This window comes from Vicugna pacos, chromosome 10 (genome assembly GCF_048564905.1).
Source record: "Vicugna pacos chromosome 10, VicPac4, whole genome shotgun sequence".
Lineage (NCBI taxonomy): Eukaryota > Metazoa > Chordata > Mammalia > Artiodactyla > Camelidae > Vicugna > Vicugna pacos.
In genome coordinates this window covers 73,178,138-73,202,896 of record NC_132996.1, presented here as the reverse complement: position 1 = coordinate 73,202,896, position 24,759 = coordinate 73,178,138, and the positions used below count along the sequence as shown (strand labels likewise).

Genomic DNA, 24,759 nt, shown 5'->3' with positions numbered 1-24,759 from the left:
GAGATGAACCACAAGAGCTCGTGCCTCAGGGTCAGTGGGCGCCACAACCCCAGGCCCGCCCGAGAAAAGCGAAGCCCAGGAAAGGACAGTGAGAGGAGAGCGCCACTCCGCCGGCTCCCCCGACAGTTGGCATGGCGGGAAAACGGCGTGTGGGTCCTTCAAATGAAACAAGAGTCCGGCCCGATGGCGGGAGAGGGGTAACCGGCTCCAGAGGCCCTGGAACCACATCCCCGGACACGTGCCCCTGGCATCTACCCTGTGTGGTCTGTGCCACCCCCCACCCCCGGCGGGGCCTGGCAGGTCCACTGAGCTGCGCCCAAGGCGGTAGAGGGTGCTAGAATTAAACCTCCTATTTCTGAAATGCATCTGAGTTACCACTGTACAGGTTAAGCAAAATAATAAAGTAAAAGGAGAAGTTAAGTGAAAACCATGCACTTGGAAGCGAGTTAGAGCTGAGCACTGTCAGGTCGCGGGTCGGCGCAGAGCTGACGACGTGCGGCGGCCACACCCGCGGGGCATCTCACTGCTGTTTGCACTCGGAGGGCTGGCTGGGCTCTTTCTGTCAAAAGAGAAAACAAGACTGTAAAGAATCAACCAACCCCATCAGCCAAGCATCTCCACCCAACATCGAACACGAAGACTCAAATGCTTCATTTATTCTTACTGAAAAAATGGTTCCTCCAAATGTACTTTTAAAATAGTAACAAAAAAATTAACTTCCCAGGAAAAAGATCACAGTGGGACTGCCCATTTTTGTTTAAGGACATTCTCATTCACAGCAGAAGGGTCCTGGGGGAAGCGGGGGTCCTCCGGAGGCAGAGGCTGATTAAACGCACAGGAAAGCCCTGGTCCCAAAGCTGAAGGCGCCTCAGAGCCGTGGGGCAACCACAGCCCTGCCCACGGGCACCCCTCCGGCCCTGCAGGGAGGAGGCTCCTGGGCCGCTGCCTGAAGCAACCCCTGTCCCCGCGGCTGGCCCGAGGCTCGCGGGAGGGACGCCCCCGGCACTGGGCTCTGCCTGCGCCCTGACAGAGGACGAGAGGCCACTGAGAGCTTCACAGACCAGCCCCAGCCCTCCCAGGAGCCTGCCCATGGGGGAATTCCATCCTCCAGAAAAGGGGTGAGGGAGATCCTCCCTGCCCCGAGGCGCGACTCACTTCAGAACGACCCAACACCCACACCTCACCACTGAAACACGTGAGGCGGCCCCACGGACCGCGTGTGGAGCCAACAACAGCCCGAGAGAAGGAGCTTCTGAGCAGACAGACTTCCTCCCAGTAACCGGTGGTTTCTGGCTGTGAAGATGACCAATGACTGAACGCGACCAGCCAGGCCCACGGAGTTTCAGAAAAGCCCGCAGCACAGTCTGAAAGGACGTCTGGGACAGCGCCACCAACCCCATCAGAGGACAAGCCAGGCTGCAGCCTGTTCCGGGGAAGCCACACTGAAGGGGTGAAAAACCGTGTGCAAAAGATGCACACAGACAAATGCCCGTGGGCCCTGGTCCCAGCCCCCGCCCAGAAGTGTAACGGAAAGGGCACAGGGACGAGCCGGCACAGGCGCCCCACCCGCAATCCTAGCTGAGGAAGACCGCATACCGCCATTCCAAGGACAGACTTGGAGGAGGCCAAGACCCGTGGCCAAGGGCCCAGACGCTGGCTCCAGACTCACTGGGGGTGCAGAAGTGCTCCAGGCCTGGGACGGCGTTGGCAGGACGAGGGAAGAAGGGTGTGCGTGCCTCCGGAATGCATTTGCAGAAGGAAGGAGGTTAGAGATGCCGAAGCTGGGGGTAGGGTGGGGTGGGGCCGGAGCGGGTGGTGGGCCAGGGGGACCCGGCATGCTGCGTCTCCCTAGGTAAATGTGTACACTGGACACCGAGGATGCCAGGTAAGGCAGAGCGCTGCACAGTCCACAACATGCTCCTCGAGGGACTCAGGAGAACGCATCTTATTCACATAAAGTAAACCCTCTCCTGGGGGTACGGAGATGGCTGGCAGAAAGGGGTCCTCACCAAAACCAAGACCAGGACCAGGGCCAGGGCCACTGCGAGGGCAAGAAGCTGGACGGGAACCCTGCGTCTGGAGGGGGGGGAGGCCGGGAGCTGGCCAGACGAGGAGGACTGGGCCGCCACCGGCACCCCTGCCACCCGAGGCCCGTGTGCAGCCCCGGCCCTGGGGACAGCGTCCACGTGGACGCAACTCCAGGCTGCAGGGCTGACACAGAACCGGGACGTGAACTTCAGCCACGACACTGACGGTCTTCAGCCTGTGGCAGAGGCCGAAACAGAACTGCCAACTAAACCCAAGTGTCCTGCTGCAAGTCAGGTGCTGTCGGAAGCCTAGGCACCCAAGGCTGCTCACGAAGGACAAGAGTCGGTGTTTCAAAGGAACAAACTAACAGCCCACGTTGCCCGTCAGGGGCCATTTAGAAGGGTTTTAACACACAGCCAACTGGCACGCGCCACAGGCACGCAGCCCGGGGCGGAGGGCGGCCGGGCTGCAGAGGGACGGCCTCCTCCCAGGGGAAGCTCCAGCCCTGCTGACAGTCTGACGGCACCGCTGTGGTTACACTGAACAGAGTCCCTCGCTCCTAGAGACACAGGCCGGTGCGGGCAGATGCTCCAGGCAACAGGGACAGCCCTGGCGGGCGTCTTCAGACGTGTGGGAAGCAAGGGCGATTAGATGCCACCACCAGTGATCAGACTTGGCCTTCAGACACCGAGATCCACGATGTACATTCACTCCATCGAGTTAAAATGCTTTCCTCAGCCCATGTCTGCCCACTGCCTGTCAGTTCTCTAAGAAACCAAACCCACAGGAGTAAGACAGGGAGGCCATGCAGACAGGCCCCCAAGGCGCTGGGGAAGCCAGCCTCCCGGCCCCCCGAGCCACGAGGAGGCGCTGAGACACGGCCCCCTCTCCCACACACTGGCCGCCCACTGAGCTCAGCTCGTGCAGCCCTCGCTGTTCCCTGGACGGCGCTGTTCCTGAGCTGGTCTCCCCCAGAGGCCCACCGGCCCCTCCCGTGCACCATACTAGGGAGGGGGCTTCTGGCTGGGGCAGAGCTACGATGCCCGATGACCCAAGTGGGGGACAGGGCGGCGCCGGGGCTGGCTGATGCCCACTGAAACCTGCGGCCAGTTCTTGCCTCGCTCAGGCAGAACTCTTCCCGGCACTAACGCCGACATGAAACGGATGCCAGTGGCTCTTCAGGTAAAATACTCTGGTGTGAGAAGTTCAGTTACCTTTCCTTATCTGTCAGTCTGCATAACACCTCAATTTAAAAAGTATAAATGATCGAGAGACATGTGTCAAGAAAATCGCAGTGGGCTGACGCCTACTGCCATTGTGGGCAGCCGATCCCAGGGCCCCCTGTTCTGCCTTCTTCCTGGAGGGCAGCCCAGTCGTCAACAAAGATGTCACACCAGTTACATCCCTGCTACGTGGTCAGCGACCAACACTGGGCTCGACAAGCAGAAGCCAGATGTGATTTCTGTCAGTTGGCTTTAAGAGGACACGTGAGAGATGCCTGCACAAAACGCCGCTCTTCAGCCAGCCCCAGTCCAGCCTGGCACCCGGTGAGTCCACCTGGACAGCCACTTCCTCTTTATCCACTGAGTCACAACGTGGCATTGTTGCAAAGCGTGGACCCGAAGTTTGGAAGTTAGGAATGAATGGAATTCCACCTTACCTAGAAACGTATGATTAACAGACAAAAATTACACCTAAATGGGGAAAAAAATTGAAAGGAACTGTCACCGTGAAAGAAAATGAAATGCACAGAATTACAGAGGAGGAAAAAGCCACTACCTCTCGTGACACGAGGGCGAGGCCCCGACCCTGAGGTGGGAAGCCTCCCGCCAGAGCCGGGCCACTGACACCAGAACCTCCTTCCTCTCGTTTTCCTCTGGTTGTGCAGGCTGTGACGTAACAGGCCCCTCTGAAGGGGTGTGCGTGAAGGAACAGAAACGTCACAGCATGACCCCAGAGGGCAAGACTGGGGGATTTTGACCACGTGGTTGACAGTTCTCAGCTCACACAATTGACCCTCCTAAGTCATTTCTCACCAGCCAACAATCAAGACTTCACGAAGGGTTAGTATTGACAATTCTCTACTTCTTGTTAAGCTGTCTGTAACCACTTGGTGACAATGCTTGTCCAGAAAACTCAGACGTGAGAGGAGTCAGAAGGTCCAGTGAGGGGGAGAGCAGAGGAGGACAGACAGAAGGAAACAAGACACGGAGGAGCGGAGCACCCGCTGCCGGTAAGACGAGCAGCGGGAGACAGACTGTGCATGCACCTGGAGTGGACGGGGCCAACCACCTCGGCCTCCGCTCCAGAGCTCACACCGGCACCGTGTGTCAGCGCCAAGGGCGGACACATGCACCTGGGCCCCAGGCGTTGCACCCACGGCAGGGCTGGGGCCGGTGGCCCTCCTCGCGACCCCTGGCGGTCCTCACTCGGGAACTGAGCACAGGCGCGTCCGTGCCGAAACGGACAGGCTGGCTCTGAAAAGATGAACGTGCTGGTGAGACCGTGCCCAAAGCAGTATTTATTGGGCACTTTAAGGAAGGAACCATGCCGTGAGCGAGCACTCAGACACAGCTGGTGCTGCAAGGCCACCACGACAGTCACACCCCGACAGCACAGCACACGTTCTGCTCTGGGCAAAAACAGGGTAAGAAACACACAGTCTACAGAAACAGAGGCAAGGCTCTCCAATGCCAGGTAATGTTAGTGGCCTCACAGCCCATGGTGTCAGCCTAAGAGGCAGGTGAGCAGCACATGTCACGTGAGCAAACAGGAGCACTTCTCATCACAGCTTCAGGACAGCACGGGGACAGTTCTGTATGGGAAGTGCGTGCCAGATGGCAAGGCCCTTGATCTCGTCTGAGATCAAAAGCGAAAACTCAGACCTGCAGGTGCCCACTCATCCTCATCAGCATTCTTTTTTCTTAAGCAAAGCTTCTGAGTTTATTTTAAATTATCTGAGATACCTAGACACTTAACTTTTGAGTATTCTCAGCCCAAGTACAATTGTAAGATTATACCCACGATTCCATCATTCGTTTAAAAAACTGAACGAGTTTCTATAAAATAAGATACAGCTTGTGAAAGAGTTGGAAAGTGTTTTAGTGAATATTTATACTTAACACTCAAATTACATATCACGTCTCAGCAGTTCCTCATTCAAGTATTTTTCTGGTGTGTTTTAACTTTACTAATTACAGAACGACAATTACATATTCATAACACCACTGCCTCAAAGTGGGGAACACGATTTAAAAGTCCAACCCCGCGGCCCCCAGATCACTAACCTTGGGGTTGATTTCGGCGTCGTCCTCATCTTCTCCCTCCTCATCACCTTCTAACTCCTGTATCAAAAGGAGAACTAGGTGAACAGACACGAATTAAGTTCCTGTGGCCCACACTGCCCACAAATAAAGCTAAACTCTGATTCACAAGGGAATCAACTGCAGTCATTACTCTTCATAACTGATTAACCCCACCCCCGGGCACTTTCTGTTCTCACAGACAACCCTGAAACGAACATATTGCTGAAAAAGTAGATTCTGTTTGTTAAATGATTATTTTCAAAGATGCACTTTCATGAGGCCAGCTGCAGGGTCACACTCTGGACACAGTTACACATCTGCCACGTCTTCCCTTGGCGCCAGTTCGGCAGGGCTGACAGCCGCCAAGGCCGCGCCGCTGGGATGACTGTGACGCGCCTGTGACGTCACGGGCTCTGGCCACTCAAGCAGAGAAGGCTTAGTGCAACCTCAGGAAAAGACGTCTTACCTCCTCTTCTCCTTCCTCACCTTCTTCAAACTGAAAAGAAAGGAAACGGGTTTTAGGTGTCATTAAGTGCGACGGCAACCAGACCCAGACCCAGACCCAGTCCCCGGCAGGCGCCCATGCTGGTCAGGCCGCTGCCTGAAGCACAGGGCCGCGTGCTCACGAGTCCTGCTGTGTCAGAGGGACACCAGGGATCAGAAAACCACTCGAAGGGGGACTGTGGATGCGGAGGGGTGCAGAAAGGAGACGGTCAGCTAGGGAGTGTGCTGGGTCCCACCGGGAAACTGGCTGAGCTAAGCAAACCCCAGCGTGCTTTTATTACACACAGGACTTCTGATGCCACTTTGTATCTCATACAGGCGAAGTCTTTAATTTGTATTTAGAAATACAATAAAACCTTGGCGTTCAGTCTTAACTGAAGTGCACAGGAGAAACTCCAATACTGTAGCTGGCTGGTCTTGAATGAATTTCTCCCGTGTCCAAGGACATCCCTGGTTGGGCACTGATTGGAGTCTCAAACATAAAGCAAAAACAAAATAAAAGACACCTTATCACTGCTGGCTGCATCGATATGGGAGGAGTTACTAGGAGACCCACAAGAGTGTGGGAGACAAAATCAGGACTTCTACACCCACTTCATCCCAAAACAATGTCCTGTGTGCGCACGCCCCTAGTGAGCCTCAGGTCAGCCAGCTCATCCCTGCACTTCAGCGAGCAGTTCCTCTGCCGGGCGGGGTTCTAAGGGCTTGAAAAGCAGCTGGAGTCATTACATCACCTCCAGCTCACACGGGGAATGGGCAGGACTGGGGCTCCTGCCTAAGCAGGCTGAGGTGAACCCCACTTCTAACCTCACTACACTGCGCAGCAGCAGTCATGTGCAGAGGTGCTGGGAATGAGCACATGCACGTGTGCTACAAGCAAACACGCCGCACTGCCCACGTGAGCACCCGCGCTGCACTCTAGCACACACACGCACACAGGCAGCGTATCAAGGTTTTAAGTTGATGGGTGTATGACCAAAAAAGTCTGGCGACCACTATCTGGAGATGAGTTTCCACTGTGTGCAGCCCCTCGATGGTTTTTGGCCAAATTATATAAAGCTGAACATTCAGTTCCTCACTTTACATCTTCCAGCACCACTAGGTGTTGGCCCTAATGCACTGGATGGAGCAGGTAGAGGAAATTCCATCATCACAGGAGGTTCCACTGGACTGTGCTAGTCTAGAATTCGCTACGGAACCAGCATTTTGTAAAATTAAGTCTGAGCAGCTGTGTGTCCATGTTCCTGGACCTTGAAAGCCACCTCCCAGCCCAGGGCAGACAGAGCGCACTGGAGAAGTCAGCTAGTCTCAGACCAGTCACCTGGCGCACCAGACGGGCCCCTCCCGCCACTGGGGCCTTCAGCACAAGGAGGGAGCTGTGAGGAGACGCTGACCGCCGCCGCCTCAGGGCACAAAGCCACCGAACCTGCCCAGCGCCCACTGCCCTGTCAAGGCCCCAACAGACCGCAGCAGGGAGGAGACACACAAGCACTCAACACAGGGAATCAATGTCTTCTCCCATCAACGTGTTCCCGAACCAGACCTCACTCGTCCACGTCAAGAAAGCTGGCAGTATGCTGGGCCTTGGTCGTGATGGAGAACTGTCTCTGGGGACAGCCCAAGGGCGGCTGGCAGGGCTGCGCTCAGGGGCTCTGCTCCCCAGTTCCGACCGTGGCGGGGCTGGCTCCTTCAGGCAGAAGGCACAGCGGCCGGCACGGCAGCGCTGTGTCTGTGCGGAGCAGGGGTCTCTACCACTCTGCTGGCACGATCGGCTCTGCCGCTAAGTGCTCGGCGTGGCCAGACCCCCGGGAATGAGCCTCCTCGTGTTCAGTCGCCCCAAGCTGAGAGACCCCGAGTGCAGCACAGTGAGCCCTGGTCCCTGAGAACATGTGAAACGAATCCCTGGGCGGGCCTCGCGCAGTGTCTGGCTCTCTGCTCGGACGCCTGCCGTCCCTCCCTCCCCGGTCCACGTCCTCCCAACGCCCCACAGCAGGCCCCACAAGTCTGGCCAAGGATGCCATGAGACCTAGGCCTGGGCGCCCTGAGCCACCCCGAGGCAGGGAGACGCCTGGGCGGCCACCAGCCACATACATTGTCATCATCCTCTACGGCCTCCCCGGTGAAGTAGAGCACAGCTCGAGGGACTATCCGCTCGCGAAAGAAGTGTCCGATCTCAAAGTCGGAGGCTAATGTGAATTCGGAATCTTCATCCTGAGGGGAGAACTGAACGTTAACTAGTCTCAGTCGGTAAACGTCACGCCCTCTCAGCCTCACTTCACCCGACCTCCAGTGACACGGCTGAGGAGCACTCCCCGCCTCCTGGCAGCACTGCCGAGTGACAGCCCTCTGCGAGGCGGGGCAGCGGTACCAGGACTGCCACACGGAGGGCAGGGCCCACACCTGCGGGGGGCCCGGGCTGAAGGACGCCCACAGAACATGTGCTTCCGTCCCACCCCGGGCCACAGGGGGCACCAGCCAGCCCAGGAGTCTAGGGAGGAGGAGCAGACTGGAAAGCAAGCAGCAGATGGCTCAGGAAATGAAGGCTTCAACAGCAAAACGAAGTCTGTGATGACGACATAAGCTTACCAGGGACTCTCCGTCTCCTGATGCTAGAAAAAAACCAGAAGACAGACGTTACGCTGGCAACCAAAACCTCTTAACAGCCCACACCAGAAGCTCAGCTGAGATAAACCGGGTATGTAACAACCCGAGGTTTCCAGTGGGAGTCGCCCGAGCTTCGTGCCTCTCCATTGCCCCCCACTCCAGGGCCCGCAGGCCCGGCTGGCGAAGGCCGCTCTAAGGAAAGGACTCACAAAAGCTCCAAGTATTAACAGAGGGAAAGGTGCACCGAGTGCCCCAGACTGTGGGTTTTTCAGGGGATCTGTGTTTTAAGTGGAGTTTTAACTCATGTCCTGTGCACATGATGATCCAGTAGAGGAAAAGGAAAATCTCGTTGGTTTGTTTTTAACCGGAGGTACTGGGGAGGGAGCCCGGGGCCTCGTGTGTGCGGCGCATGCGCTCCGCCACTGAGCTCCACCCTCCCCTCAAGAGGAAGCTCTGTAAGCCTCATAAGACCTGGGTGTGAGTGACTTGCGGCATCTCAGCTTGGCTGAAACTGCACCTCTGCTTGTTGGCAAAGGAAAGAGAGAATGGTGCTGATGCACTCCTCCACAGAATGAGAACCCCCCGGGCAGGACGCTGCTGCTCACAGTCAGGGAGACTTACTTTCCACACACACGGCCACACAGACCTGGGTGCCGAAGTAGGGCCCAGCCTGGAACCAGGTGTGACAGGAAAGAGACCGAACACCAAGCTCAGGGAAGCCCAGTGGCGCTTGAGCTCAGAACCCCAACCTCCACCGGAAGTGGAGCCCCAGCTGGGCTCAGCCCGGCCTGTCTACCCTCTCGTGAGCCCCTGTGATGGAGGCCTGTCCCCGGGGAGCCAGCGCAGAGAGGCAGCACTGGCCGATCACGAGGACACTGAGTGCTGGGCGTGGGCGCCCCTGCTCCACAGGCTGCTCAAGACGCCGGCTCGGCGGCTCTGGCCTGGCAGCCAGCAATCAGCCCCCAGACCTTCTTCATTTGACTGCTGGACTGGACTGGTTTTGCAGGATTAAAGACTGCAGGGCGCTGGACTAGCCATCCCGTTACATCCGTTTCATCAATTTTGATTTTCCCCCAGACTACCCCTCCCCCACTGTCACCCTCCATCACGGAGCCAGGCTTGACGTCGTGTTTACGTGATCACTCTGCAAGCAGCTACGCTGAGGCATCATCGACATGCCATACAATTCACCTCCAAGCAGTCACCAGTGACTTCGGGTGCCTTTCTAGAGCTGATTGTGCAGCCACGGCAGGTCAGTTTTAGATTCCCCAAAATCACCTCCTAAATCCGCTTGAATTCACTTGATTCCATTTCAGTTTTATTACTTATTTAAGACTTCCAACAAAGCCACCGAACTTAGGACTCAAAGCTCCTCTGCTTCACGGAGAATGCACACCGGTAACATCCAACGTGCCGACGTGAGGCTCCAAAAGGGATATTCCCCAAAAAGGGTATTTCAGAACTAAATTTATGACCGTTCTTATGCCCAAACGAATACACACTTGTACCCTCTAGGTTCAAAGACAAATCACAGAAAACAGTCACCTCAGTAAAAACCAGTGGACTGAGAGCTGAAGGGCAGCCTGGCAACACGGCACAAGGGCCAGACTCCCGGGTGAAGCCACCCTGTGACCCCAGGACCAACAGCCCAAAGGTTCCTACGGCAGTTACCTATGGCAGAGCCAGCATTTCTTTATTTCAAACTGTATTTTGCTCGTGGAAAATAAAGAGAAAAAGGTTTTTCCTCATTTCTGTATTTCAGCACTGCCAGCTGGGCTGGCCCCCAAGCCCTCGAGGTCAGGAGACGACGTGAGGGCTCCGAGCAGCTTCCCTCCAATCCAGGGGCTCAGCCTCTCCTGGCGTGAAGCCCCAGCTCTACTTCACTGGGGGAGGGGGTTCCCAGCTGTGACTCTGCCCAAAGTCTGCGTCTGTCACAAGCTATAGATTCCCAAACCCCTGAAGCTCTGTATCCAGGCACGCAGGAACACAAAGAAACAATCTGAGAAAGAGAGGGGTGGGCAGATGATCTGAAAGCGGAGCCCACGTGACCAGAGCCCCAACCCGCCATCCACAAGCCTGTGTCCCTGCACCCCTGCTGCCGGCACAGCCGCTGCCCCTTTACCGCCACGCTGGCCTGAGGACCGGGACCCAACCTCCTGAGGGTACCTGTCATTCTATGTGAGTGTGCAGCCAGGAGTCACCCAACGCCCAGCCAGCTCACCTTTCAGAGGACTGAAGAAGTTGAAAAAAGAATCGTTGGGGACTTGTTTGGTGATTGTTCTGACGGTGCCTCGACCCTTGTGTTTCTGCTTTTTCTTGATGGTTTTGACTGTCACGTTCTTCCCCTTCTTCCAGTCAATAGTGCACCTACAGGGACAAGACCACAGTCATGAGGACACACTCCATGAGAAAAACCGGTTCATGTGTGCACAGAAAGCCAATCACAGCTCTCTGCTTAAACTGCAAAACTTAACAGCCTGCAAGTAAGCGTCCCACACGCCTGCAAAGCCCCTTTGGAGGTCGGTGAAGGAGGGGCACACGGCCCTGGGCCACAGGCAAAGCTTTATGCCCCTGCAAGTCACTTCTGGCGGGGGGGGGGGGGGGTGTGATGATCCTGCTGTGGCCGTGCCTGGTCCAGGCCGGGCAGAGGGCCCAGTGTGAGGCTCTCGGGCTGGTCACCTGCTGCCCCTGACAGACCCCAACAGACCCCACAGTGCACATGAAGCCACCCACTCAGGGAGCCGAATTCACAAGGCAACTAAGTGAGGGAGACAGGTTGGAGAAAGCAAACAGGCGGCCACTGCTATACTGATGGCCACTGTGGGCCACACCGGTTCCGGGAGTGCTGGGCGGTCCCCGACTGGGCTGAGCACGGACGGCTGCTTAACTCTTTGAACCACCGTGGACCAACAGGTGGCACCTGGCGGTATCTGACTAGCGTCCTCCTGAGAGCACACTGGAAAGCCAGGTCGCCGTCTCACAGGGTGGCCTGGCCCAGGGAAGTGACCTTTCTAAATGAGTCCAGCTATTCGAGTCTAGTAGGATTTGAATAAAGTTCTGTGTTGCTCAAACAGGGAAGTTCATAAGGGTAAGTGCTGGGCTCAGTGAATGAAGGTAACTGTTTCAATGAGGAATAGAACAATTTCCCAAAACATCCCAAACCAACTAGAGGAATGAACTCCAAGCCATCCTCTCCTCTGAATGAGTCCATACTGAAATCGCCAAGTTGCCTGGTCATGAGGCAAACAACAGTTAAACTGCCCACCAACACCAAGAGCAAGCAGCTGAGCAGCACAGCCCGGTACTGACTCAGCCGTTCACTCGACACACGGTTGCGGGAGGAATCTATTAGCTCGCTGGGCACTGCTTCATTTCAGGGGACCAGAAAACCCACGCCCCTCATTAAAGTGCGGAAACTGGGCCACTGCCCCAAACCGTGGCCCACATACCACAAAGTACATTTCCCATGAGGCCATCACATGCCCAGACAGGAAGACTCTTTCTTTCTTTTTTTTTTCTAGGAAGACTATTTCTTGCACATTTTTGTCTAGTGGGCTTTTCAGCAGATTAAAGGCTTTTTGCTTTATTCCTAACTTCTGCCTTACTTGTAAAGTTCTAAAACCATCTCGGGCTTTTGTTTCAGAGAAAGAAGTGGGAACAGCATTTTCTTACCCGTCACAGTCCACAATCTCAGGCCCTTCAAAGGAAAAGGGGTCGGCCTTGTCCGGCTCTGACTTCATCTTGTATGTTTTTGTCAGGACTGAATTGGTAAAGTAGTCATTGGGTTCGAAGTGGAACTCTAATACAAAAGACTGAAAACAAAAACTTGGGGTGAGCACCACACAAAATCTATAAACTACAGACTTCATGAACCGCCCAGAACTTACTGGAACCCAGCCCCCTTCCCAAGCAGGACACCACAGGCAGGAACCATCACCGAGAAGCTCACAGGTGTGGCCACGTCACCAGAAAAACGTCTCTGCTGCAAAAACACCAGCCCAAAGGTAAGACAGAAACGGCATCGGGGGAAATACCAGCCACCCCTCAGGCGCAAGCGGGGGCTCCCTGGGGGGGACGAGCTCTTCTGCGGGATCCAGCTTCTCGCCGCCGCCGCCCTGCCCCTCCCTGCCCGCGGCCACGGCAGGACGGGGCTCCAGAGGCAGAGAGGGCAGAAGCAGCGCAGTCTTCCGCCGCCAGAGGCCCCGAGACGCAGGCAGAACATCTGCTTTGCCGGCAAAGCGCAAGACTCAACGTGGGGGGGAAGAGGAGGCACGGACTGGGCCTCTTCAAACACCCCGAGGACAAGCCCACCCTCACTCAGAGCGCCCTGCAGACCTAGGGACACGCAAGGGGGACGGGAGGGGCGCTGCACAAAGCAGCGGGTGCAAGCCAGACGGCAGCAGAAAGACGCCCATGCTCACGAGGAACAAAGCAAACGAAAAACAAAACGAGAAGCCCCCCTTCTGGGCAAAATGTCCAGAGACTGTGTAGTGCTGGTACGGGTTTCTGGGAAGCAAGGTGCACTCACACACTGCAGAGGGCTTTGTGAAGGGCAATTCAGCAACGCCAAAAATGAACAATGCAAATGACGTCCCGGGACTCGGTAATTCTACTCTGAGGAACCCGTCCTGTTTGCAAAGGACGCCTGGACGGACGCAGCCACTTATGCAAAGACACCCACCTCGGCCCTGTTTATAAAGGATCAGAGACAACCTGGGCGTGCGAATTAGTCTACACGGCCGGCTCTGGGTTCAGACAGCCTGGATTCAAATCCCACCTCTGCCCGTTGGTGCTGCGTGATTCTGCAAAGTTATTTAGTATGTTAAAGTGTGTTATATATAAAGTGTATAAAATATACGAAGTGTGTTAGTATCCTTGTCTGCAAAATGGAATAAAAGTTCTCTCTCTGAGCCGACTGGAGAACTCCTCTACAGGAGCACTGAGGGCAGGGCCAGGCCCACAGGCAACGCCTGCTGGAAGTCGGCTATTTTGTTATAATGACACAACTATCACTTGGGGAAAAAAGTTAAAAAGACTGAAAACAAACCATGTTCACAAGGGAAGTGAAAAAAGAACTCTCCCAAGAAGGGGTGGAGGGAGGAAGGGCCAGTCACAGGAGGGCAGGGGATTGGGGCAGTCCAGTCAGTGTCCAGAGGGGCCGGAGCAGCCGGCTGTGGCCTGGCCTCTGCCGGGGTGGCGCGGCTGGGGAGGGGGTGAGCAGCTATGGGGAACAACATCAGCAGGCCCGGCTCCACGCCTCTCCCGACCCTGACCCCAGCCCCCTTCCAAACCTGATCTTTATGTTGGGTTTGAGAAAAACCAGGGTAAAGACGGAAGGCAAGGAGGCCGCCAATGTAGAGGCTGATGGGGGGAGGGTGTAGCTCAGTGGTAGAGCACGTGCTTACCACACACGAGGTCCTGGGTTCAATCCTAGGTAGGTAAATAAACCTAATTACGCCCCCAAAATAATTATAAAATAAATAAGATTTTAAAAATAAATTTTAAAAAAAGCTTAACAGTTGGAGACTGCTTCGTTTGGGAGCGGCCCGGGACTGTGGCCGCAGGTGTGCGCGGGCAGCCTGGGGCTGCTCCGACCGTCCTCCCTTACTACCCCACCTTCTGTACAGACGGAGCTCTCCGCTTCCCCTCCTCCCCGTTTCCTCACCTGCCATCTCCCCAGAGCAAGGGCGCTACCGCCTTCCTTCGTAGTCTCCTTTCTTTCCTGTCCCGAGCCCTGTTTAGTCACCAGGAAGCCAAGTGCAAGTGGGGCCGATTTAAAGACAGCATTTACTCCAACAGAAAAGGGCCAAGTTCAAGCGACCTTGCCTACAGCCAAGTCGGCCGTGAGCAGAGGGCAGACGCCCAAACACACGCGGAGCTAAGGGTAAAATTCCATCTCTTCTGTCCCGCAAAGTGGCACACTTGCCACTGTCTGTGCCAGCACTCAGGCTGAGGAGACCAGGAGGCGGTCTCCAGCCAGCAACGCCCATGGGGCAAAGCAGGCAACTCAAGTCTGGGGCCTCTGCAGCTCTGCTCTAAGCGCGACAGAAAAGAAAGTGTAAAGAAAACACTAACATCATCAGAAAGTAAACCGAACACTGGCTAGGCCTTACAACATTCGTCTCCTTTGACCCAGCAATCACACTCAAAGGAACCTAACTGAGGAAACCACCAGAAATTCAAACAAAAGCCTGGGGTTCAAGTAAGCCGATCATAATGCATCGATTTAGAACGGGGTGGTGGCGGTAGTGGCACATCTGGGGGGATGTTAAATAGATCTGTTTACAGCCAACAGATACGACAGCTCCTGCCCACCCCACGGTCTGCAGGGCAAGGAAGGAGCAGCGTCACGCTGCCCACAGGCCCTCACGCTGTCACTCCACTGTGCTAAGGCGATGAGCACGGTGAGCTGGGGGTGGCCACGGGGCCGGGGCTGAGGGACGACCACCCCGGCAGTGTTTCATCCGGAAGCTAGGTGGCTTCCTTTCATTTTCTTTGTAACTTTAATGCCTCAGCTGTTTCACAGTAACCTGTAAAAGGGTGGACTGTGGGGAAGCTCACTGAGCCGCTGGTAGTCACTTCCAGAAGACAGAGGTCTGCACAGTGCTCAGCACACTTCTCCGTCTTGTCCCAGTCTTCTTACAGGAAGCACACACGACTTTTACAGTGTGCGCGGGGAAGCAGCAGGAACACCAGACTGGCTCAGAGTCTGGAGCCTTCCGCAGCTGGGGCTCCACCCACCTACGAGCCACTGAACAAGACGAGGGGAACCGGCACAGGCTGGGAGGGAAAGGAAACGGGCCGAGGGGATCCAAACAGGTGTCCGACAAGAGCAAACGAAGGGGAAAAGGAAACGATCCCTAGGGAGAAATTGGTCATCAAGTCTGGGTCAGCCACAGGTGAGGAAAACGCACAGAGAATCTTACAACAGCGCCCGCGCGCACAGCCCGATGGGGAAAGCCAAGACACCCCATCACAGCAAAGGCAGCGCACTGCCGCGAGGTGCCGCCAGGGGGCGCACCGGCCAAGCCCTGCACAGCGAGGGGCGCATGTGGGAGAAGCAGCTAGGAACAACCTGGGTGCCGCGGGAAAGAGGGGCCCCTCAGCTACCAGAGTGGCCCCAACCTGTGAGCAGGCACCACGCTGGCCGGTGCCCGTGCCCCACCCGCAGAGGGATAGCTGAATGCCACCTCCCAAAGTAGAGCAGACTCAGACAGGGACAGGGACAGGGGTGTGGCCCCTGCTCCTGCCCCCAGCAGGAACCACCTGCAGCACCAGGAGAGAGAAATCCCACTCACACTGCTCTGCAGGGAAGGAACCACGCCCAGGTTCCCGTCTCCCATCCCAAGATCCCAAAGTTACAGCCCTCAGGCACTGTGTCCCCACGAGCTGAGACTGAGAGCCACCAGTCAGTCAGTCATGTGCCGCTGGAACTACTGTCGCACCGGAATGGAACCCACCAGCCACAGGCAGACCAGCAGGTCACGAACAGTGCATGCCACCCAGGTCCAGCTCTCCTACTGCAGCCACTGAGACTGAGCTGCACGCCGTGGGACGTGCTCTGCAACGCTGTATCTCATGACAGCAGGGAAACGTTTTCCCAGCGTTAACGACCTGCAGCTGCTTCTACAACTGAACCCTAGCGGGCTTCTTTCACTAGCACCTTGGGCTTCCGTCACAGGCTGCTTCTATCTGAGTCCACACCTACCACCCTCCCCTGCCTGTTCTGTATACCTCAGATCCTCACAGACCTGGGACACTGAGGAAAAGGATGACACCACCCTGCTCGACCGAGGAAACAAATCAGCTTGGAGAGAGGGCGTGGCACAGCGGACACCACGGCTGAGGAGTCCCACCCTGCGTCTGCCGCCTGCACCTGCCACCCAGCAGCTGGTGGCCTGGGTTACCTGTCAGGCTGTGCACATGCTGGGCGAGGCCCAGAAAGGCCATCTGAGAGTAAGCGTCGCATCCAAGTCGCCCAACAAGAGAGTGGCCGGGTTTGGATTTCCTGCCCTGGCTCCAAGCCCTTTGCCCTCAGTGCCCCAATCCCTTCTCATACCAACCAGGAGTTCAAACCATCAGGACTCACCATAGGCTGTCCAGGCTCTGAGAACTTCACCTTGATATCCTGCAGGTGTTTCAAGATTGGCTCATCATATTCCTGAACATAAAGAGAAAAAAGAAACCTCCAGTGGGCTTTCTAAAAACAGCACACACGTTCTCATCAAGTGGCTGCTGCGTGTACTCCAAGACACCGGAGAGTCAGCCCCGTTGGAATCCTGTCCTCGCCACTCCCGGGAAGTCACCCAAGTTTGTCCACCGCCGTCCAGTCGTAGGCTGGCAGCAACGAGGTGCCACGCTGTACGGCACGGAGCACTGGTAACATCAGTGCCACGCAGGAAGGCCAAGGGCCCTGCCTGCCCTCACGCCAGCGCCACTGCACACGGGGTCAGAAATGCCACCAACCTAGACCGGTGGTCCTCAGCACCTCTGAAGGGACAGCATCAGAGGACATGCCTAGACAAGCTACTGACCTTGGCAGCCAAGCCATTCCTGCTCATGGCACGTGGCAATAAATATCCAAAATCCAACACACATAGTTACTCACAGTCAGGGCCACTTACAGGGGGTGTCCGAGACCTCAGTGACAGGCATTCTGTAGGGGCCCTATGCTTTTACATATCGTCATCACACAAATTCAGAAGTTTGCCAGGGCCTGTCATTTGTAAAGTCCAAATGAGAAAAATTCGGGGGGAAAAAGAAATCACAAGACCGGAAGCCGGTGACCGCTTACTAACGATGACTGCTTCATCCGTAAAGTAGTTACTTCTCTGCCCTTGAAGTCTGGGGCTGGACCTAGTGATTTCCGTTACGGTCTAAGAACCGAGTCTGATCACCACCAACTTTAAATTCCTTGGACATTACAGGCACACCTCGCTCTATCGTGCTTCACAAATACACAAATACAAATACATATATATTTTTTTCTCCCAAATTGAAGGTTTGTGGAAACTCTCTTGTCAGATGAAGGTTAGCACTCTCCAGCAATAAAGTGCTTTTACATTAAGGAATGCACAGTGACACGCTACTGTACACTTCAGTACAAAAGCCAGAAACGCGACACAGCAGAACAAAATGTAAGGTACACGCACCGTCTTTCAGACATGTTACCGCACACTTACGAGGTTTAAGTGTGCACGCAGCTTGCACGTACCCTGGGAAACCAAACCCTCGTGTGGCTCACTTTCATGCTACATCTGCTTCCCTGCAGCGGTCCGAACCAAAGCCACGCCTCCCCGCGGTGTGCCCATCTAGCACAAAACAAGCAGCAGCCCCAAAGGCACCCAGCAGGGCTCCAGACGGAAAGCAGCCCAGACGGTTCTCAAAGAAGGCCGCATCAGTATGAGGCGTCAGGTCCCAAACTCCAGAACCAGGAACCACTTGGCCCTAAGGCTGCAGCCTGCCCACCTGGCACACACGGCTAGTTCTTAACGCTCCAAGATGCACGTGTCACTGTATGCATTCCATACGTGGCACAGGGATCTTCAAACTCAGCCCAGGCAAACCAGCAGCACCCATTGGTGTTTTCCCAAATTCATGAAATAACCATCATGTTCTTAATTTCCTCAACGAGCCATGTACCGTGCGGGCCAAGAACTTTCTGTGGCCTAGAGCATAATGGAAAGCCCTAGGTTAGCAGACTCATAACTATGGACCCTAAGGGCCAACAGTGGAAGCAACTCAGGGACTGAGACTTAAAGCTGCCCCTTCCCCAAGTTTCAAAGCCTTACTTGTGGAGACTGCACTTTGGCCGCCCCCAGACAGAGGAGCCAGGGGCCAGGGGCCGGGGGCCGGGCCTGTCTTCAGGACCTAACGTTTGACCAGCAGGGAACCTCCCACCATTACCTGCTTCAGGCTATAAACAGCCTGAGCCACACTTCATCACCCTCTGCACACTGAGGGAGTTCTCGGAAAACACCACCCTGTCTTTTCAGAGCCGTAACACAAAGCGGAGGGAGACGCTCTGCGGCATAAATACTGAAGTGCAGACATGGACACAGAGGTGCTGGGAGAACGGAGCAGACACCTCATCAAAACACAGCCACCTGTGCTGCCACCCCCAAGCCAAGGACAGGCTACACACAAAGCAGCTGCTCTCATCACTGGCTCCCACCTGACCAGCTGGCCACGCAGCACCAGAGTCGGGTCACCCAGTCAAGTCACCTGACCAGCACCGAAAAACCGACTTCATGGCAATCCTGCCGCCACTCAGTGTGCCCCCGACCTGCAGCAGGGCCATCACCTGGGGGCACATCAGAAATGCAGACCCTCAGGTCCCACCAAGACCTGATTCAGAACCTGCATTTTCATGGGATGCCCAGGTGCTGGGTACACCCATGACAGTTCCATCCCTCTCTCCGTCTGCTCTGCTAGTGGGGGGATTTTCAACCCTTAGTGCACGTCAGAAACACGCGGGAGCCTCTCCAAACACGGCGAGCTCTTTCTGACGTGCGGCAGGGGAGACACTGACGCTACTCAGTTTTAGAAGCTGCCCAGGTGATTCTCACAGTCAGGCTGAGAACCAGGCTTTGGTGCGTGCTATTCACGTTTTCCAGTAAATTTCTCGCTCAGACATTCTTTTAAATGGTCTAGTTTTCTTAAGCCCCACTATTTCCTATGAGAAAGGACACTCAGACAAGAAAACACAGGCTATCCTAAGTCATGTATTTTAAATGTTCCGCGAGCTTGGAAGGAGAGCAGGAAACTCGTCCCGCCCATCCTTTCTTAACTTCCAGCCTTCGGATAGGCATTAAAAGAGGCGGGCAAGAAAGGCAGTGACGTGGCAAGTTTCTGGAACCATCACAACTGCGGTAGCGCCATCTGCAGGCCACACGCTGACACGGAAGCACCGTGCAGATCTGACTGGATGAAGCCCGAAAGCAGAGACGACCATCTCTGTGGACTTCTGAGCAGGATCATTTTTTGAATTTTGGAAACTTCTACCGTAACTCAGTTCAGGGAAAGTTACATTTGTTGCCTTTTAACTGCTTCCCATTTCATTGTAGAAAGTCTAACACAACAAGATAAAAACAGAAGGCTCAGCTATTCCCATTAAAACAGAACTAGAGAGGTTTTCAAGTGAGACGATCAGAACACGTGAGTAACTTGCTGTGTATTTATACGACCGGCAGCACCGCACGACAGGCCCATTCTGAGTTTCAAAAACCACTGAGAAACATCCAGGGTCTGTTCGCTCCACTAAAATTGCAAACAGTAAATTTCAGAAATCATCCCAGAGCAGTCCGAGCCTGCACCAGCAAGAGCATGTGTGCAGGTCTCCCATCTCACACCTCCCGCCGGCTCGGGTCACAGTGAGGTGGAACAGGGCCCTGAGCACGCCTCCTGGGGCGCTGGGCGCAGGTGCTGAGCGGCAGCCCCCCCCCTCCAGGACCGCAGTCCCGGCAGCTCGCAGGGCGGGCTCCGGCCGTAACCACGCCTCCCGGCGGGACCCGCACTGTCTGGGCTGCTGGTCACAGGAGGTGCCCTCCCACCCGTAATCAACAACTGCTGAACACCCTGTAGAGTGGTTCGCAGATTTAAGCCTGCCAGCCCTCTGTGAGGTGGACATGCGCCCACCTGGACGAGCTCACTGAGCATGTCGACATTCCTGAAGATGGTGAACCAGAACTCCGGGATTCCTCTGGGGTTTGGCTCTTCTGCTGCTGCTGCTGCTTCTTTTTCTGCTATGACTACTTTGTTTTTCATGTCCCCCTTAAAAAAAAAGTAAAATAAAACACCACAAAGTAACAAGTTTACAAATAACCCAATGGCTTAATACAAAACATTATTTCAAAATCCCATGTAAACTTCTAAAGTTGTCCTTCGAATCTTCGCCTCTAAGACCCACTGTGCCCATCACAATTTCAAACGATTCCAAGAAGAAAGGCGTTCCATCCAGGAGTAACTTCATGCTTCAATGTCAGATCAAGGGGAAGAAGCTGAATCAAGAGCTGGTATGATGCCCCCCATCTGGGAAAGGCCGTCTAGTGCCGGCTCGGAGACACCCATCTCGGGGCAGGCAGCACCGACGTGCGCCCCAGCCACGCTGCACACCCGCCTACACGGAGGGAGAGGTCAGGACGGAGGCACAAGGCAGACACAGGGCGGTGACAGGAAAGGCCCTGTGGCCACGAGGAGGGGAGTCTTTTCCAACATCACAGCCTTGACACGATTCTTAGAGAAAATGATTACAGGGGTGTTTGAATTAACAGAGGCAGATTTTCCTCAAGCAACAAAGACTGGCTCATAACTACATGGATACACCAGCATGGCTTCAACTATGCCAGATTTTTAAAGGATCAAGAACATACGTGGCTACCAAAACTAACATTATACACTTTCAAAAATCTCTAAGAATTTATATTATAGAACAAAAACAGCTACTTGTCTCCCAAACATAAAATCAGGCTGACAAAGTTCACCCTGCCATGCTGGGACTCCCCACGGCACTGGAATGATACTTGTCACCAGAAAAAGGCTGTAAGCAGGTGACCGACAGACAGGGCACATCACCGAAAGGACGTGGAACCCAGCAACCTAGAGCAGCGAAGTGCACCTGGCTACGGCGCTGGCACTGCTGGTCCCTGAGCAGGACGGCTCCGACATCTTCGGTGTGCTCTCCCCGGGCGGGTCTTTGCTCTTTCAACTAAGACTTCTCCTGATGGTTCCATCTCTGTTCCCCTGGTCCCTTAGCTCACTGTACTACTGTGCAGAGTCGTCACAGGTGACTTGAGTCTGGTCCGTCACACTGACAGACAGAACCCAGTCCAGTGCCAGGCCTGCAGGCTGCTCAGTTCCACTGCCATAAAGGAACATGAACACCCAGCCTCAGCTGGAGCAGCACCTGCTGCCAGCAGCTCTCTCCCACAGCTCAAAGCCACTGAAACTATCCTATTTCTAGCAGCACTGGAACAGAACACAAGTTGCACTCATTAGGAAACTTACAGCCAGCTTGTCCTCCTCTTCATTCTCACTGTGCCACTCGGACTCTGCGTCTGTGGGCTCAGCATCACCGGTGACGAACTCCCTTCTCTAAGTGAAGACGAAACCTTCTGAGTTACGTTCAGTTACTCACACAATCGAGAGCTAAGACAACGAGACTGTAAATGAAGTGTGGGGAAACGGAGTGCTTTTATAACTTATCTTAGGATTCTAAGTTTTAGGGCTTCAAGAATAATATCCAGTGATTCACTGGGTATATCTGATGTTTCACCTAAAGGAAGATTTGAAATACACTGATTAAATTTTTCAGCAGAGCCCCTACCTTGTCAAAGAGAGGCTGGTATAAGGCTGCGTACTTCCTCTCCAAGTCGTGGACCTCTTCGTAGAACTTGGCTTCTATGTGAGCACATTTCACCTGCAGCTGTTTCAACGCATTGATCCTTCTTTTTACTGCCTTAGGTAAACTGAAAGAGGGGACAAGACAACAAAACACCCATACGTCTGCAACATAAGGTAGCATGCACAGAATTAACCACCTTACCATGAAGAAAAGCTCCTAAAAATCATGAAGGACACCCCTGCCGCCTCCCCCAAGAGCAGGGTGGTGAGGGAGGAGGAAGCTGAAAACATAATCCACGAAACAAAAAAACACAAACAACCAAACATCAAAGAAAGAGCCAATCTCACAAAACATCCAAAAGAACGCAAATTTAAAAGAACTGCTGTCTTTTCCTTAACAAATCGGCAAAAAAAAAAAAAAAAAAAAAAAAAAATCCCCAGGTTTGGTGAGGCTGGAAGCAGAGGCCCTCTGACTCATCTTTCTTAAGGGCAAACAAGATCCTTGGAAATGTTCTTTGGATCTACTTCTAAGACTATATCCTAAGGAAATAACAAAGTATTTAGTTTATATGCTGGAATGACCACTGATGCATCATCTACAGACTGGAAACAATGACAAGATGTGCAGAATTAAAGCAGGGCCTGTCCTCAGCCACGTCCTCGAGGGGGACTCAGGGCCACGTCAAGTGCTCGTACTGACCCTGACCCTGACCCAGGGAAAATCAGAGACAACACAGCCAGGGCCTCTGTTCTCTTCTAGAGTCAGAGAACTGGGAGCTTCTTTGCTTTCTGATACTTTCCCCTCTTCTTAAAAATACGTTTGCTTGTATGCATTGCTTTTATAAATTAGAAGAAACCATTTTAAACCCATCAGAATCACTTGTTTAACTTAAAGCTCTCAGTCACGCTCTAGAACCAAGAGCAGATTCCTGGGACTCTCAAAGCCCCACAGTCCCTGTTAGTGGGCCCAGGTCCCGCCCTCTGGGTGCTTCTCTCCCGCAAGGGCAGGGCCGAGAGCACACAGCACCAGGCAGCTCTCCAGCACAGCGCTGTTCAGGAAACGCAGCATCCGGGGGGAACTGGTCCCAGGAAGCTGCGGGCACCTCAACCCCTGGATGCTCCCGCCCCTCGCATGGAGCGGGCTGGTGTGTGCACGCGACCCAGCACACCCTCCTGCGACTACCGCCAACAACCAGCACAATGTAAACGCTATGCACACAGCTGCCGGTGTAGGACAAGTTCAGTTTGGCTTTTTGGAACTTTCTGGGAAAGCCCTCCCCTTACTTCTGACCTGCGGTTGGTTGAAACGGCAGGTGCAGAACCCACAGAACCAGCGGATGAGGAGGGTGGACGGTACAGGAGCAGTCCTGAACCACAAAGGACCCCTGTCCCGGGACGCCCACGCGCACGGCAACCTCAGTTTAGGCAGAGGTCCTTCACCAAAGACTCCCAGCAACAGCTGCCCCGCGAGAGCACGGGCAGCAGACGAGGACAAAGGAAAGGCAGAGAGCCGAGCAGAGCAGCAGACACACGGCACCACCTGCGCTTCTTTTCGTCGCTGATTACACACCTTGAACACCTCCTGGCTTGCAAAGCCTCCTTAATGGAGTAACGAGAAGGCTTCTAAGCCAAAGGGCACCCCCACCGCCTTCCAAACAGTAACCGCAACGACACACCGTCCTCCCTGCCCCGTGCGTCCGGCGTGGAACAAACTCTGCCCCCACAAAACCGTTCCCACACCCGCATTTCCTCTGAGAGAACGCCCCCCCATTCACTCAGTTCCCAAATACAGAAAGCCAGAAACCATCGCTCACACTCCTCTACCCGCCCCCTCAGTGTCGCTACACCCCACTGACTAAGCCTGCGAAATCTCACAAGACCATCCCCACCGAGTCCCCTCCCAGAGAACCCTCTACACTGATGGGCAAAGCTGACCGCAAGTGTGCCCGCCCTCCCATAACGGACCCCAGGAGCATCGTCAGGCCCACGTGGGGACCAGTGTGCAGTGGGCGCAGCTCGGCCTTGGGAGGAGGACACCCAGGCTCTGAGAAGAGGACTGGAGGGTGGGTGTCCCCGTTGTCCCCCCTGTGCAGCACAGCCAGGACACTGGCCTCCTCCCAACACGCAGGTGTGGCTCCCACAGGTGATGGAGGAGAGTCAGGCAGGAGCGGTTCTCTTGGCCAAATACAAGCCACCGTGAAGAGACAGCACTCCGCCTGCCCACCTGGTCCAAGCCCCCCGCTATGGCCTCCTTGTCCCCCTGACTCCCCTGAATGGGGGAAGTCCTCTACTATCGCCAAGGGCGGCACTGTGCCCTCACCTATGAGCTAACAGGATGGTCCCATATCATGTTCTAACCCCAGCCCTTGTTCTGGAACCCGACGCCTGACTCTCAGGAGGCAACGTCTGCCAAACAAAAACGTACTTCTTCCTGGTCTGAGGGCGCGGGAGAGCTTTCCCTTTGTTTCTTAAAGCTGTATCGAGCCTCGCTTGCAGCATACTCACGTCTCGATGTAGCTCGAAGGAGTGTGGGAGACACTGTCAAGTCGTTCCTGTAAAGCTGCCAGAACTTGTGGATTCTGCATCACTTGATCTGTGAGCTTTTCTATTAAGAGTTTAAAAAAACAAGGCCAAACACGTCAGCTATGCCCACCACACAACAGAGCCAAGAGTCAAATCGCCAACACATAGACTAGCTTTATCTACTTCAATTTCTAAAGGCAGGAAGTGGCTTCTTAAAAACATGTTTCAAAAATACTTATTTTTAAAGGCATTTGATACTCACTGTTAATCTCCCAAGTGGACAGCTGTAAATCCACTGAAGGACCCAGAGCCCTGACTCTCCCCTGGGCTGTCTGCACCCCACATCCCCCTACTGAGGGCACTGCCACTTGCTTGGTTCAGGCAGCCTATCTCCTGTCACCTCGCCTTCTCTGCCCAGGTCCCTTGGTGGGGCCCAGGAGCTGAGGACAGGGAC

General features: G+C 54.8%; 1 protein-coding gene and 1 non-coding gene across 2 annotated transcripts in view; both read right to left on the bottom strand.

Moving 5' to 3' along the window:
- Positions 1-416: 416 nt before the first annotated feature.
- NAP1L4 (nucleosome assembly protein 1 like 4) overlaps positions 417-24,759 on the bottom strand; it is a 42,897-nt gene continuing 18,554 nt past the window's right edge. The window contains exons 4-15 of the mRNA XM_072970531.1: positions 24,288-24,387; positions 21,766-21,907; positions 21,447-21,533; positions 20,079-20,213; positions 16,531-16,602; positions 12,114-12,253; positions 10,663-10,808; positions 8,424-8,446; positions 7,929-8,048; positions 5,800-5,829; positions 5,316-5,372; positions 417-559 (exon numbers count right to left, since the gene is read on the bottom strand). Coding sequence (XP_072826632.1) covers positions 521-559; positions 5,316-5,372; positions 5,800-5,829; positions 7,929-8,048; positions 8,424-8,446; positions 10,663-10,808; positions 12,114-12,253; positions 16,531-16,602; positions 20,079-20,213; positions 21,447-21,533; positions 21,766-21,907; positions 24,288-24,387 — 1,091 coding nt within the window. The 3' untranslated portion in view covers positions 417-520. The remainder of the gene's footprint in view (positions 560-5,315; positions 5,373-5,799; positions 5,830-7,928; positions 8,049-8,423; positions 8,447-10,662; positions 10,809-12,113; positions 12,254-16,530; positions 16,603-20,078; positions 20,214-21,446; positions 21,534-21,765; positions 21,908-24,287; positions 24,388-24,759) is intronic.
- Positions 15,816-15,938, bottom strand: LOC116285534 (small nucleolar RNA SNORA54). Its single transcript, XR_004195247.1, has one exon. It is a non-coding gene; the product is annotated as a small nucleolar RNA SNORA54 (small nucleolar RNA).